Raw genomic sequence first — 14,383 nt, forward strand, 5'->3', positions numbered from 1 at the left:
TCTCCACTCAGGCCGGAAGGCTGAGTCAACCTGGAGTCAGTCAGGATGGAACTGCTGGCAGCGGGCAGAGTTTTTGCCTGCAATGCTGCATTCTGACCACTGCGCCACCCGGGCTCTTAAGTGGGTTCTGCCCCATTTTAACCCCTTTCTTCTCAGGGTTCTTAAGCTAGTTGATGTGAGTCTGGCTTCCCCCTCGACTCTGCTATTCAGGAGGTCACCCGTGACGCCCACTGTGACCGTCATAAGTGCAGGGCAGTGGCCAAGCCTCAGAGTTTTGATTAGGGGATTATGGGGAAGTGTGAGAGATGGACATAAGCCTCTTTTTCATTGTAAATTGATCCAGGCCCCCTGGAGCAGATTCCGACTCAAGATGGGCATTTGGCGGGGGGCACCCTCAGCTCCACCCCCCACCCATGTTCCGACCTGGCCGGCCGTACCTGCTGGCGGGAAATGTCCTCGCTGCGGAAGGAGATGGACTCCAGCTCGTTGCCCCGGCTGGTCAGGGCCCGGATGTAGCTGTCGCGCCTCTCGAAGCAGGACTCCAGGAAGTCCACCGCCTTGCGGGCCCGATCCTGCAGCAGGCGGCTGTAGCCCCCCACCCGGTGCTCCGATTCGGGGCCCTTGGCCAGGCCGTCCAGTTCGTTGATGACTGGCAGGAGGAGGAGGAAGAGAGGGGGGCAGGGATTCGCAAGCGGGCCTCAAGTCCCGCCCGGGCCTGAGGGGCGGGTGGGGGCGAGGCGAAGCTGGCTCTCCGGACGGGGGTGAGGGGTGGGGGTGGGCTTCCTGCTGCAGCGAGGGGACTGGGGCAGGGAGGGAGGAGGGAGGGGGGCATGTTGGGGAGCGTGGGACCAAGCAAGGGCCGGAGTGACCCTTTGGGAGGGCCTGATCCGCTGGCCCTTCTGGGCAGAGATCAAGCGGGAACTATCCATCCCTTGGAGTTGGGGGGGGGAGCTCCCCCCCCCCGGGGCCAGGGACGCTGCCCTTCCTGGGACGGCTTCCACAGGGCTGCCCCCCCCCCCAGGCACAGAGTGGAGGCGCAGGGCCTGCCTGTGCGGGGCAGATCAAACGGGACGGGGGAAGCTGCTCCTCCGTCCGAAATCCGTCCAAGCCAAACAGCCTTCAAAGGAGCGGCTTGTTTGCGCTCCTGCCCGGCCCGGCTTCTCCACCGCCAGCTCGGCTTCAGGGGACACGGAGGGGGGAGAGAGGGAGGGAGGGAGAGAAGGGGGGGGGGAAGGAGCCAGGGAAGGCAGCCCCAGGGAGTGGGCAGCGCCCCGAGGAGGCTTTAACTCTCGGTTGCCCCAACCCGACGGGGCAGCTCCCTCAACCGGAACCCCTGTGTGGGGGAGAAGGCCTGGTCTGTGCCCATCCTGCCCCCCTCCGGACAGAGCGTCCTGGCTCCTGGGAGGATGGCCGGAGCCCAGTTCCTTCTGCACTTCGGAGGAGGGAGCGAAAGGGGGGTGCCCATGGTCGTCCCTCCCCCCCCCCCCGCAGACCACCCAGCAGCTGTTATCTGCTGCCCGCCGAGTGTTTACCCCTGGCAGGAGCCGCCTCTGCTGAGCTGCAGCTTTATAAGGAGAGGAGGGAGAGCCAAGCCGGCGGCTGGACTCGGGGGCGGCTGGGTGCCCCGCCCGGCTCAGGCCTCCTCCACTGGACGGAGGGTCCCTGCGGGCTCCCTCCCACTGTGCCCCACTCCATTCCTGCACTGGCTCTGGACTCCCGGGGGAAGACGGGGAGGGAGGCTCCCACAGGCTCACTCGGCAGCCGGTTCCACAGGCTAAGTTTGCACCCTCTTCCGTTTCGCCCGTGTCAGAGGCGGGAGAGGCGGGAGGCCCCCAGAGCCAAGGACACTTGGAGTAACTGGGGAGCTGCGAAGGGCAACTGGGGGAAGCCCTCCTCTGCCAGGGGGAAAAATCTAGGGAGGGCTGGACAGAGGTGGGGCAGCTGGAGGGCAGCGCCAACTCATCCAGCAAGGTGGTGAAGGTGAAAGGAAACCCCCATTTATCTGGCAGAGAGGGGGGGGGGGTTCTTGGCAGCTACTGCTTGGGATGTCTCACCCCCCCCAACTCACCAATCAGGGGCACCACCAAGATGAACTGCCTGCACTCCAGCAGCTTGGCGAGGCTGCCCAGGTGGTCGATGAAGCCGTTGGTGTCCGGGACGAGGAAGACGGGCCTGATCTCCAGTTCCATCTGCCTCAGCTGCGCCTGGTCTTCAGCACCGCCTGCGGACCCCCGGAGGTTGTGGGGAGGGGAGGAGGAGGGGAGAGGCACGTTAGCCACTCTCAATTTTAGTTTTATTCTTGGCTTCCCCCCACCCCCCCTGCCATATATACTTCAACACTATTTTATTTAAGTCATCAAAATATTCCTTCCTTAAGTCTAATTGGAATCATCTGGAACAGATATAAAATTCTAGGTAGAATGTTCATTTTAATTGTAGATATTCTCTTCGAAAGTTGTAGATTTCCCCATTTCTTCAGATCCATCGCGATCTGTTGTTTGAGTTTATTATAGCTGTGTTGTCTTTAAGAGGGCTGCCTCTTGCTGTTAAATATATCTCCAAATATTTAACCTTGTTCGTGACTTGCATCTCCGAGGTTTCCGCCAACTCTTCTTTTCGTCTTGTTGACATTGTTCTTTGTCAAGATCTTCGTTTTGTCTTTATTTATTTTTAATCCTGCTCTACTTTTCCATATTCTTCTATTCTATCAATTTAGGTGGTGTTTCTAATGGGTCCTCTAGGATGAAGACCAAGTCATCTGTGAATGCTTGTGCTTGTATTCTTCCTTTTTGATTTTCATTCCTTTTATTTCTTTTCCTTCTCTGACATTTCTATTTAAGACTTCTAACGTTAAGGCAAAAAGTAATGGTGACAGCCTTGTCTTGTCCCTCTCTTTCTTTCAATAGACTCTGCCAAATCTCCATTTATCATTATCTTAGCTGTTTGTTTATAATATATAGTTTGTATGGCTTGAGTAAACTTCTCACCAAAGCCCATTTGTTCCAGTTGTAACAGCATAAAGTGCCAATTCACGTTGTCAAATGCCTTCTGAGCATCCAAAAACATCAATGCCAATTGTTTTTCAGGGTGTGCCTCATACTATTCCAAAGTATCTAAAATTATCCTCATATTATCTTTATTTTGTCTCTTTGGAAGAAACCCATTTTGATCAGAGTGGATGAAACTATTTAAGTATTTTTTAAGTCGCTCTGCCAATATTGAGGCGAACAAATTTAACTGGGAGATTGGTCTATAATTCTTAATTTGTAATAAATTGGCCTCCTCCTTTGGTAAAAAGTATAATATATGCTTCTGACAATGATGTGGGTATTCTCCTCTCTGAAATCACCTCATTCATAACTTCTAATAATGGAAGGGACAACGAGCTGAAAGCCAAGATGGGTTTGTCAAAAACAGATCATGCCAGACTAACCTTATTGCATTCTTTGACAAAGTGACAAAATTAGTGGACCAGAGGAATGCCGTCGGTATAGTTTACTTGGACTTCAGTAAGGCATTTCATAAGGTGTCTAGACCATAACCTACTACTAAAGTAGAAGAATGTGGGTTGGACAGCATCACCACCAGATGGATTCGGAACTGGCTGACCAACCACACTCAACATGTAGCCCTCAATGGAACTGCATCTTCATGGAGGGAAGTATGCAGTGGAGGACCCCAAGGCTCTGTTTTGGGCCCAGGACTCTTCAACATCTTCATCAATGATTTGGATGAGGGGATAAATGGGGAACTCATCAAATTTGCAGATGACACCAAGCTGGCAGGAACAGCCAACACTCCGAAGACAGGCTAAAGATACAGAAGGATCTTGATAAACCTGAACATTGGGCACTATCTAATAAAAATGAAATTCAATGGTGAAAAGAGAAAGGTTCTACATTTAGGCAACAAAAACGAAATGCACAGGTACAGTATAGGTGGTGCCTTGCTCAATAGTAGTAACTGTGAGAGGGATCTTGGAGTCCTAGTGGACAACCAGCTAAATAGGAGCCAGCCGTGGGCAGCAGCTGCCAAAAAGCCAACACAGTTCTAGGCTGCATCAACAGAGGGATGGAATCAAGATCAGGTGAAGGGTTAATACCACTTTACAAGGCCTTGGTGAGGCCACAATTGGAATATTTGCATCCAGTTTTGGTTGCCACAATGTAGAAAAGATGCAGAGACTCTGGAAAGAGTGCAGAGAAGAGCAACAAAGAGGATTAGGGGACTGGAGATTCAAACATATGAAGAACGATTGCAGGAACTGGGTATGTCTAGTTTAATGAAAAGGAGGACTAGAGGAGACAGGATAGCATCTTCCAATATCTCAGGGGCTGCTCCAAAGAAGAGGGAGTCAAGTTATTCTCCAAGGAAGAAGCAATGGGTGGAAACTAATCAAGGAGAGAAGCAACTTAGAACTGAGGAGAAACTTCCTGACAGTTGGAACAATTAACCAGTGGAACAGAAGTTGCCTCCAGAAGTCGTGAATGCCCCAACACTGGAAGTCTTTCAGAAGATGCTGGATAGCCATTTGTCTGAAACGGTGTAGGGTTTCCTGCCTAGGCAGGGGGTTGGACTAGAAGACCTCCAAGGTCCCTTCCAACTCGGCTATTGTATTGATTCCTGCAGGGTCTTATAAAATTCGGGGCCCGGGGCCTTCCCGTTCTTTCGTTCTTTAAGTGCTTCTGTTAGCTCCATCATAGTTATTCTGCCTTCCAGCATTGTTGCAGTTTCTTTGGGTATCTGGGGTAAGTTGGGGAGAGGCCCGTTAGCCGCTCTCGTCTGCCAAGGAGCCGGCAAGGAGGCTGGAGAAGAAGCAGCAGCAGCAGCATCTCCCCTTATCCAGAACTGGCCAAGATCTGGCTGGGCATGATGGGAGCTGTGGTGCTCCAGAATTGGAAGGGGATGCTGGCCTGCCCTCTCCCTCCCAAAACCAGGTTTTGAAAGGATGAGGGGATAATTTGCCTGGGATGATATAAGGCAGGGGTGCCCAATCTTGGACTTCAACTCCCAGAATCCCCCAGGCAGTGTAGGGTCTTAAAAGATTTGGACACCCGATTAAGGGGTTGGACTGGAAGACCTCTAAGGTCCCTTCCAGCCTTATGATTCTAGGACTGTGTTTTGAGGGGAGCTTGTGACGCTGGATCCTACTCCTGTGAAGCCCCCTCCGCCCCAAGACCTGGATTGGTGCCCCCCCCCTCCCAGCAATCATGGCACACACAAGGCAGATGAGGCTGCTTCATAACCGACCGTCTCTCTGACCGTTCAGAGCCCAAATGACGGAGGGAGGGGCCTGCCTGAAAGACCAGGGGGAACCCCTCCCCCCGCCCATCCCCCCCCTGGAATATTGTGGGTGTCCGTGCTGCTGTGGGCCGGGGGTTGCAAGAAAAGATGCCCGGGGGGTGTCCCACCTGGATCTCAGCCTTCTGTGCCCCCTGGCTTTTTAAACCGTGATTAAGAGAGAGGTTTAATGAAATGGCCTATGAAACCAGGATTGCGAAAGGAGAGAGTGGAAGGGACCTCGGAGATCTTCTAGACCGAACTCTGCTCAGAGCCCAAACCAGCCCGGGGAAGCTGCAGGGTTTCTGCCAGAGGAGAAGGGGGCTGGAAGGCTTCACCCCAGCGGGCCTTTTGCCCCACATGCCCGTCCCTGCCGGGTGCCGTGACCGGCGTGCCCCGTGCCCTTCCGAGGCTCTTGGCCCGACTGCCAGGCTCCAGGCGCTGAGGCTGCTCTGTGCCGGCTGTCACGTCCCATCGGCTCCCCTGGGCTGGCCAGAGAGAGGACGACAGGAAGCGTGCAGCCCTGGGGCCCTGCCAAGTCTCCCTCCCCCGCCACAAGGAAGCCGGCCTCAGGAGGGGGCCGTTTGCCTTGGCAGAGGCCGGACGGGGGGGGGGGGGAAGGGGGCAAGGACAGGACGATCCCCCCTCCACCAGGGGGGCAGCCGCCACAGGGCACGCGCAGGTGGGGCCCGGCTGACGCCTTCCTCTTCCCCTGGGGGGGGGGGCAGACGCCCGGGACGTGTCCACTGCCCAGGAGGACTCGTCTGCCCCCAGCGTGGCGGAGCGGCTGGGTGGGGGTGCCCTTCCGCTGCTGGCAGGTGTGCGGGCGCTGGCTCATTGTTTCCCAGTGCGAACGGAGGGCCGGCCGGGGCTAAATTTAGCCGCAGCAGCCTCTCCTGGCCCCACTGATGCTGCGGCTGCTGCGGCTGCTGCGGCTGCTCCCTGGGGAGGAAAGAAGGGGGCTGAGGGGGAGAGAGAGGGCGGAAGGCCTGGGCACGGCTGCTTCAGGTGGGCAGCTCCGCATCTTTGCCTCCAGGCAGGCTGGGCAGCCTCCCTGGGCCTTGCAGGACGGGGGCCGTGGCAACTACGAGGCTGGGGGAGGGGGCACGAGCCCCCCCACTTCCAGCGTCCTTCTCTTGGCCCCCCTCTCACCTTTGCCCCCTTCCCGGCCCTGCCACTTGCCATGGGGTCTGGCGGGCAGCAGGGCTCCCCCTGGGCGGCTGCAGCAGGCAACGGTGGGGCCTGGGGAGCCGATGGGGGTGGGGGGAGCTTCTGGGCCCGCAGCCAACAGCCGGCGGGTACACATGTGCAGCCCCCCCCCCCCAGCCGGGCCTTTGGCGGCCCTGTTTTACAAGCGTTCCGGCACAGACTGCAGAGTTCAGGCATCTGGCTAGACAGATGTGCCTGGCTGGGCTCCAAGGCTGGGAAGGTTACGGAGGCAGGAGGGCCCGGGCACAGCCGAGGGGGGAGGGCCGAGGGGCCACCGGGAGCCCACAGGGGGCTCTGGAGGACACGTCCCTCGCGGGGCCCGAGCTCTGCAGGAGGGACAAGCAGGCTGGCCGGTCTTTGCCAGGGCCACGCTGGGCACCCGAGGGGCAGGCGTGGGCCTTCGAGAGAGGAAGGAGCGGCTGGGCTCCCAGCATCCTTTGGGGCTCCCTGTGGGTTCAGGGGCAACGGCACTGGGTGTGTGTGTGTGTGTGTCTGTCCTCTGTTCCTGGGGGGCTGGGAAAGGCTGGGCCGCCCCACCGGAGGCGCCTCCTGTGCCCTGGGCGGCCGGCCGACGGGGCTGCACGCACCTGGATCTTGTCCTGCCGGCGCTGCTGCTCGGCCACCTTCCTGGCCAGCGCCTGCTTCTTGGCCCGCAGCTCCCGGATGTCCAGCTCGCCACCGCTGCCCTCGGCCTCCTCCGAGTCGTCCGGCAAGGCCTCCATCTGGACGTCCTCCTCCTTCCAGCAGACGGGGGGGGGGGGGGGAGAGGGGGGGGAGTGAAAATGAAGGAAGAGCACCATGGCAACGAAGCACAACAGAAGGAAACCAAACTCCCGCCCGGCCCCTCCCACTGGGGGGGGAAGAGGGGGGGGGGAACTGGCTGTGGGTTGCGCAACCGCTGAGAGATTCTGGGGTGCCCCTAAACGGAGGGGAGGGTCTCTGTGCCCCCAGCTCCTCCGAGGCTTGCACAGGGCAGAGAGCATCCAGACGGAAGAAGGCTGGGGAGGGGGACCAGGGACCCTGCGCAATCTCCCCTCTCCCCCCCCCCCCCCCGAAGGCCGGCTGGGCCTTGCCACGTGCAGCTGGCTGGCAGGGAGGGGGAGGGGGGGAGCAGAGCCTTCCTCCTCCTCCTCCTCCTCCTCCTCCTCTCCCGCACACTCCCGCGTGGCCTGCCGAGAACCCCGGGCTGCAGGAAGAAGCCGGGGCAGAAAAACAAGAGGCGAGATTCCTTAATCACATCAGGATGTGAGAGAGGCGGAGGGGGGGGCTGGGCAGGGGGGGAGAGTGAGCCCCCCCCCCAAGTGCCCCATCCGCCCCTCTTTCCTGTACGTGTGCTGGAGGTGGCCCTGCAGCCCTGCTCTGCGGCTCCCCCCTAAACTCCATCCTGAGCCTGAACCCTCCCCTCCCCCCCCCCCTTCCTGCTGGGCCCGAGCTGCACGTTATTAAAACTCTGCCCCCCCCCAAGTCCCCCCCCCCACTCTATTTGCAGAGAGCATCTGGAACTCATCTCGGCTCCCAAGAGGAGCGTTTGGGTGGGACTGGCAGGAAAGGGCACTGGCACTCGGGGGACGCCACGCAGAGCCCCCTCCCCCCCTTGCAAAGAGAGGGGGAGGGCATGCGTGCCCCCCCCCCCTTCCTGCCCACTACCTGATCCTCCTGCAGTTGTTTTCCCTGCTGGCTGCCGGCCGCTTCCTTTCCCATGGCGTCTGGGCTGGGGCCACGGACACGTATTTTCCACCCTTGAATGCCAGCAGGGGCTCCTCCTGCCCACACAGGGCTTCCAGGAAATACTTCAGCACCGTCACCCGCTTGCAGTCGGCCGCAATGACCTGTGGAGGAGGGGGGGGGGCGGCGGGAGGGCAGGGGGGGGGAGAGGAGAGGAGGAGGAAGGAAGGAGGAAGGAGAAGAGAGGGGAAGAAGGAAGAAAAGGGGGGGAGGAAACGAGGAGGAAAGGCAGCAGAAGAGGGAGAAAGAAAGGGAAGGAGAAAGGAAGCGTAAGAAGAAAGAAAAAGAAAAGAGGAGAGGAGGAAGGAAGGAAGAAGAGGAGGAAGGAGAAGAGAGGGGAAGAAGGAAGAAAAGGGAGGAGACGAGGAGGAAAGGCAGCAGAAGAGGGAGAAAGGAAGGGAAGGAGAAAGGAAGCGAAAGAAGAAGAAAGGAAAGGAAAAGAGGAGAGGAGGAAGGAAGGAAGGAAGAGGAGGAAGGAGAAGAGAGGGGAAGAAGGAAGAAAAGGGAGGAGACGAGGAGGAAAGGCAGCAGAAGAGGGAGAAAGAAAGGGAAGGAGAAAGGAAGCGTAAGAAGAAAGAAAAGAAAAGAGGAGAGGAGGAAGGAAGGAAGAAGAGGAGGAAGGAGAAGAGAGGGGAAGAAGGAAGAAAAGGGAGGGAGGGAGGAGACGAGGAGGAAAGGCAGCAGAAGAGGGAGAAAGAAAGGGAAGGAGAAAGGAAAGGAAAAGAGGAGGAGGAACGAAGGAAGGAAGGAGGGATGGAAGAAAGGAAAGAGAGGAGAGGAGAAGAGGAAGGGAGGTGTGGGAGAGACAATGTTCCCCCCCCCAGTTAGAGCACCCTCAAGGCTGCTGCGGAGACCCCCCTCCAACGCCCCCCCTGTGCTCCTCCCACTTTGGGACCATGACTCTCCACCCTGGCCAGCCCAGAGGCCCCGGGAAGCCCCCTCCTCTCCCCCACCCCCCCACCCTCAAGACTGGAGCCCTGGGGCTGGGAAGGAGCCCCCGCCCAGCTCACAGACCCTGCGAGTCTTTTGGGAGCACGGAGACCCCCAACGGATCGTCGCTCCTGGGGGGTGGGGTGTCTGTCGGGGGGGGGGGAGCACTAGGTGTCCCGCCTGTTCTCCCCCAGGAACAGGAGGCATCTGTGGACAGAGAGACCCTCCCGCTCGGCCCAAGAGGATGGTCGGCACAGGGCCCTCCTGGCCCCCCTCCTTCCCTCCCCAGGACCTTCGGATTCCGGGGGGCACCAAGGAGCAGCACCCAGAAAAGCCCCCTCCCCAATTTCCTCCCGAAGGGGCTCAGGGGCTCCCTGTGGCAGAGGTGGTCCTTCAGCCCCCAATGCCTGTTGCTAAGAGAGTCTGGCCTCCTTTCAGGTCCTTTCCTGCCACTGCAGTCTTTAAGTGAGTCACACAGTTGTTAAGTGGATCTGACCCCCCCCTGACTTTGCTTGCCAGAGAGTCATAAAAGGGGGTCACGTGATTCTGGGACAACACGACCGTCATAAATGCGAGTCAGTTGCCCACAGTTGTTCCTGTGGGACGCTCGTCAGGCAACAGGCCTAAGGCGGCTGAAATCTCGAATGGTTACTAAACGAATCGTCGTAAGGTGAGCACTGCCTGCCCCCCTGCCTGTCCAGGAAGGGCTCTGAGGCTGCTGAGCGTCCCCAAGTGGGGGGGGGCTGCAGTTCCCCTCTAGCCCCCCCTGGACGCTGGGCTCCACCCCCCCATTCCCATGGCTGGGCCCCAGCAGGGCCAAGGGGGAAGCCCACAGCCCCTCCCTCCCTCCCTCCCAGGGGCCAGGAGCGGCGAAGGGGGGGCAGGGGGGGGCCCTGGCTGAGCCCAATTGACCCCACTGCCACCTAGGCGGCCCCTCCCTCTGGGCTCCTGCAGGAACAAGGGAGCCCCCCCCCCAAGTGGGCCATTGTGTCTGTGACTTTTGCACACAAACATACCTCCCCCCCCCTTGCAGGGGCCGGCCTGCCTCGCAAGGCTGGCCGCAGGAGAGCTATTTATACTGCTTCCTGTTGCCTTCCTCTCCCCAAAGAAACCCCCCCCCCGCACCAGCAGCAGCCGGAGGGGCAGCTCCTGTGTGTGTGTGTGTGTTGTCTGTGTGTGTGTCTGGCCGAAGAGGGCAGAGTCTGGCTCAGGTGAAGAGCAAACCACTCCCCGCCTGGCCAGGCTGCCCGGGGGGTCCTTGGGGAGGGAGGGCAGGCCAGAGACCCCCGACCTGCTCCCAAGGGCCCTGGGCTGGAAAGCGGCTGTAAGGGGGGTGGGGGAGAGGGGGCTGAAGCCTGCCTGAAGCCTGGGGGCCACTTGGCAACCTGCCTTTTCCCCACCGGCCCACCTCCCATTTCCAGGCTGCCCCCTCCCCGATTGGGCCGGGGGGGGCGGCTGGCGGAAGGGCTGCCCCAGGGACCATCTCCAAGGGTGGGGAGCCTCACTGAGCAGATGGACACAGCCGGAAGGGACCTTGTAGGTCATCTAGTCCAGCCCTACACCACTCTGCCAGTCCTGGAAGACCCTGCCCCCCCCCCCCGGCTCCATGGAAACAGCTGGATCCTGCACGGGGGGGGGGGAGGGGGGCACTGTCGGCAGGAGGGCCGGGTTTCGGTCAGAGGGCGTCCCTCGGCCACTGCGGCCAGGCCCTTCCGAGGGAGGGAGGGAGGGAGGCTGGTGGTGCCCAAATGATGCCTAGCCGGGCTCTGATCCAGGCAAGTCGCAAGGCCCATCGTCCAGAAAGGGGAGCAGGGGTCCCCGTCTGCCTCCCCCTCCCCAATGGAGCCTCCGGCCTGGGCAGAGCAAAAGGGGGCGGAAGGCTCCCGGGGCCAGAGAGGAGCAGCCTTCCTGCCTTCCGCTGCCTGCCAAGAGGCTCCAGCCATGGCTCCCTCCACGCGGCCTTCCCTAATCTGGCCATGGCGGCACCTCCCCCCCCCCCAGGCAGCCCCCGTCTGCCTGCTCAGGCTGGTCTCTTCCAGCAAGAAGAAAGAGAGAGGAAGAGAAGGAGAAAGATGAAAAGGAGGAGAAAAGGGAGAGGAAGAGAAAGGAGGAGGAGGAGGAGGAGGAGGAGAGCAACGGGTGACCAATAGGGCCCTCATCCAGCCATCCTTGCTCTGCCGCAGGCCCAGAGCCCGCCCTGCCCAAGGCACTGAGTGGGCATGAGCTGGCTCAGTGCAGGCAGCCCCAGAGAGACAGAGAGAGGGAGAGAGAGAGAGACAGAGAGAGAGAGAGAGAGAGAGAGAGAGACAGAGAGAGGGAGAGAGAGAGAGACAGAGAGAGAGAGAGAGAGAGAGACAGAGAGAGGGAGAGAGAGAGAGACAGAGAGAGAGAGAGAGAGAGAGAGAGAGACAGAGAGAGGGAAAGACAGACAGACAGAGAAGAGAGAGGAGAGACAGAGAGAGAGAGATGGAGAGAGAGAAAAAAAAGAGAAAGAGAAAGGAGAGACAGAGAGGAGAGAGGGAGACGGGGAGAGAGCGAGAGAGAGACAGACAGACAGGCAGGCAGAGAGGAGAGAGAGAGGAGAGATGGAGAGGAGAGAGAGAGAGATGGAGAGAGAGAAAAAAGAGAAAGAGAAAGGACAGAGAGAGAAAGATAGAGAGGAGAGAGACAGAGGGGAGAGAGAGAGACAGGGAGAGAGAGGAGAGAGAGAGACAGAGAGAGAGAGAGAGAGAGAGATGGAGAGATAGAGAAAGATAGATAGGAGAGAGACAGAGGAGAGAGAGAGAGAGAGATGGAGAGAGAGAAAAAAAGAGAAAGAGAAAGGACAGAGATAGAGAAAGATAGGTAGGAGAGAGACAGAGAGGAGAGAGAGAGGAGAGAGAGAGAGGAGAGAGAAAAAAGAGAAAGAGAAAGGACAGAGAGAGAGAAAGATAGATAGGAGAGAGACAGAGAGGAGAGAGAGAGGAGAGAGAGAGAGGAGAGAGAAAAAAGGGAAAGAGAAAGGACACAGAGAGAGAAAGATAGATAGGAGAGAGAGAGAGGAGAGAGAGAGAGAGGCGGGAGAAGCAGCGTGGGGGAGGGGAGGGAAGAAATGGGGAGGGGCTTAGCTGGGGGAGTTCAGGAAGGGGCTGGGGGGCTCCCTCTGCTGCAGAGACCCATCCCACATTTTGGCTCCGCACTCACCGGCCAAGCCAAGTCGGAAAGAGTCATCCATCGTGCAGCCCCCGCTCCCCCCCAGCCCCCAAATCTTTGCTCTTGATCAGAATTAGCTCAGCCTTTCCAAGCGGAGGAGCGGGGGGGCGGGGGGCGCAGGGGGGAATGGGCTGCAGCTGGCCAGATGCAGCGGGTGGAAGGGATTCCGCTGCCCGTTCCAGACAAGGCTTCTCCTGCCGGCTGCCTGGGTGCCAGCAGCGGAGGCCTTTTTCCACCGGCCCCCTTCCCCCTTTCCCCCTTTCCCGGGAGGGAGAGGCAGATTTTCCACCAACTCTGCTCCTGGCCCCCCTCCCCAAATGCCAGGGCTTCCCCTGGGGGCAGAAGCGGAGGGCTGAGCTGCCTGGGTGCCCCACGGAAGCCCTCTGCCCAGGCAACAGCCAGAGGAGGGCAGCCTCCCAGGGGCTGAGGGGCTGCCCCACAGAAGGAGGGAAACCTACTGAGAAGCCACCTGGGAGGCTGGAGGGCTTTCCTGGGGGGGCTTCAGGGGCCCTCAATGAAGCGGCGGACGTGATGAACCGAGGTCTCGAGGCCGTTATGGACTGGATGAGGGCTAACAAGCTTGTACTCAACCCGGAAAAGACCGAGTGGCTGTTGTGTTTCCCTCCCAACAATTCGATCAGTGTTCCACCTCTCAGGCTGGGGGGTCAAACATTACACCCCTCAGAGAGGGTTCGCAACTTGGGAGTCCTCCTGGACCCACAGCTGACCTTCGACCACCACCTGACGGCTGTGACCAGGGGGGCATTTGCCCAGGTCCGCCTGGTGCGCCAGTTGCGGCCCTACCTGAACCGGGAGGCTCTCACAACAGTCACTCGGGCCCTTGTGACCTCTAGGCTGGAATACTGCAATGTGCTGTACATGGGGCTGCCCTTGAAGAGCATCCGGCGACTTCAGTTGGTACAGAACGCGGCCGCGCGAGTGATTGTGGGTGCACCGCGGTTCACCCACATAACACCTATCCTCCGCGAGCTGCACTGGCTACCTGTTGATCTCCGGGTGCGCTTCAAGGTGCTACTTGGCACCCATAAAGCCCTCCATGGTAGTGGATCTGCGTACTTGAGAGACCGCCTCCTGCCAATCACCTCCTCGCGACCAATTAGATCACACAGATTAGGCCTCCTCCGAATTCCATCTGCCAGTCAGTGTCGACTGGCAACCACGTGGAGGAGAGCCTTCTCGGTGGCTGCTCCGACCCTCTGGAACGAACTCCCCATGGAGATTCGTACCCTCACCACCGTCCAGGCCTTCCGCACAGCCCTTAAGATCTGGCTATCCCGTCAGGCCTGGGGATAAAGATCGTAATCCGTCCCCACCCGAATGAAGAATGAATGTTGCTTACTATTTTATTTCTGTGTATTGTTGTGTCTATTGTCTGTATACCCCCCCCCCTTATTTTTATGTAAGCCGCCCTGAGTCCCCTCAGGGAAAAGGGCGGCCTATAAATGTTTAATAAATACCTAAAAAATACCTGCAGGCTCCATCGCGGGGGGGGGGGCGGGGGGGCTTGGGAGAAGGGACGGCACAGCCACCTCTCTGCAAGGCTCTGCGGCACTGAGGGCAAAACCTTTTTGGCTGGGGGAGCACAGGGGGGGTCAGGCACCAGCGTGCCACACCCATAATTCTATGCGCCCCCCCCCAGTGTGAATGCATGTGCACGATCAGCCCCACCCCAGAGGCTTTCCATTTACCCCATTTTACGACCTGTCTTGCCAGCGTTGTTAAGTGAATCCCTGCAATGGTCTTAGTCACAGGGCAGCTGAGTGGCCCTGGCTTCCCCCTTGGCTGTGACTGGCGGGGTCACGTGACCTCAGGACTCTACGACCGTCATGAATATGAAGCAGTTGCCAAGCGTCACCTGGCCCTTTTTGCAGTGCCGTCGTAACTTGGAATGGCCACTAACTGGGCGGTTGTAAGTCAAGGGCGGCCTGGGTCGCCCTGATCTTGTTAACCGCCAGGAATCCCCCCGGCAGCCGATGAGCTTGGAGGGGATTCCGGGGCGGCCCTTGGAAGCAGCCTCCCTCCTTGG

At 59.1% G+C, this 14,383-nt stretch overlaps 1 protein-coding gene across 1 annotated transcript in view; it reads right to left on the reverse strand.

Moving 5' to 3' along the window:
* Positions 1-8: 8 nt before the first annotated feature.
* The window catches only part of SMG6 (SMG6 nonsense mediated mRNA decay factor), a 55,841-nt gene continuing 41,466 nt past the window's right edge, over positions 9-14,383 (reverse strand). The window contains 6 exon segments of the mRNA XM_087702807.1: positions 9-649; positions 2,069-2,209; positions 5,521-5,529; positions 7,073-7,226; positions 8,137-8,201; positions 8,204-8,318. Coding sequence (XP_087558933.1) covers positions 366-649; positions 2,069-2,209; positions 5,521-5,529; positions 7,073-7,226; positions 8,137-8,201; positions 8,204-8,318 — 768 coding nt within the window. The 3' untranslated portion in view covers positions 9-365.

This window comes from Thamnophis sirtalis, unplaced genomic scaffold (assembly GCF_051295495.1).
Source record: "Thamnophis sirtalis isolate CommonGarterSnake01/CBP01778 unplaced genomic scaffold, rThaSir2_p1.2 scaffold_17, whole genome shotgun sequence".
Lineage (NCBI taxonomy): Eukaryota > Metazoa > Chordata > Lepidosauria > Squamata > Natricidae > Thamnophis > Thamnophis sirtalis.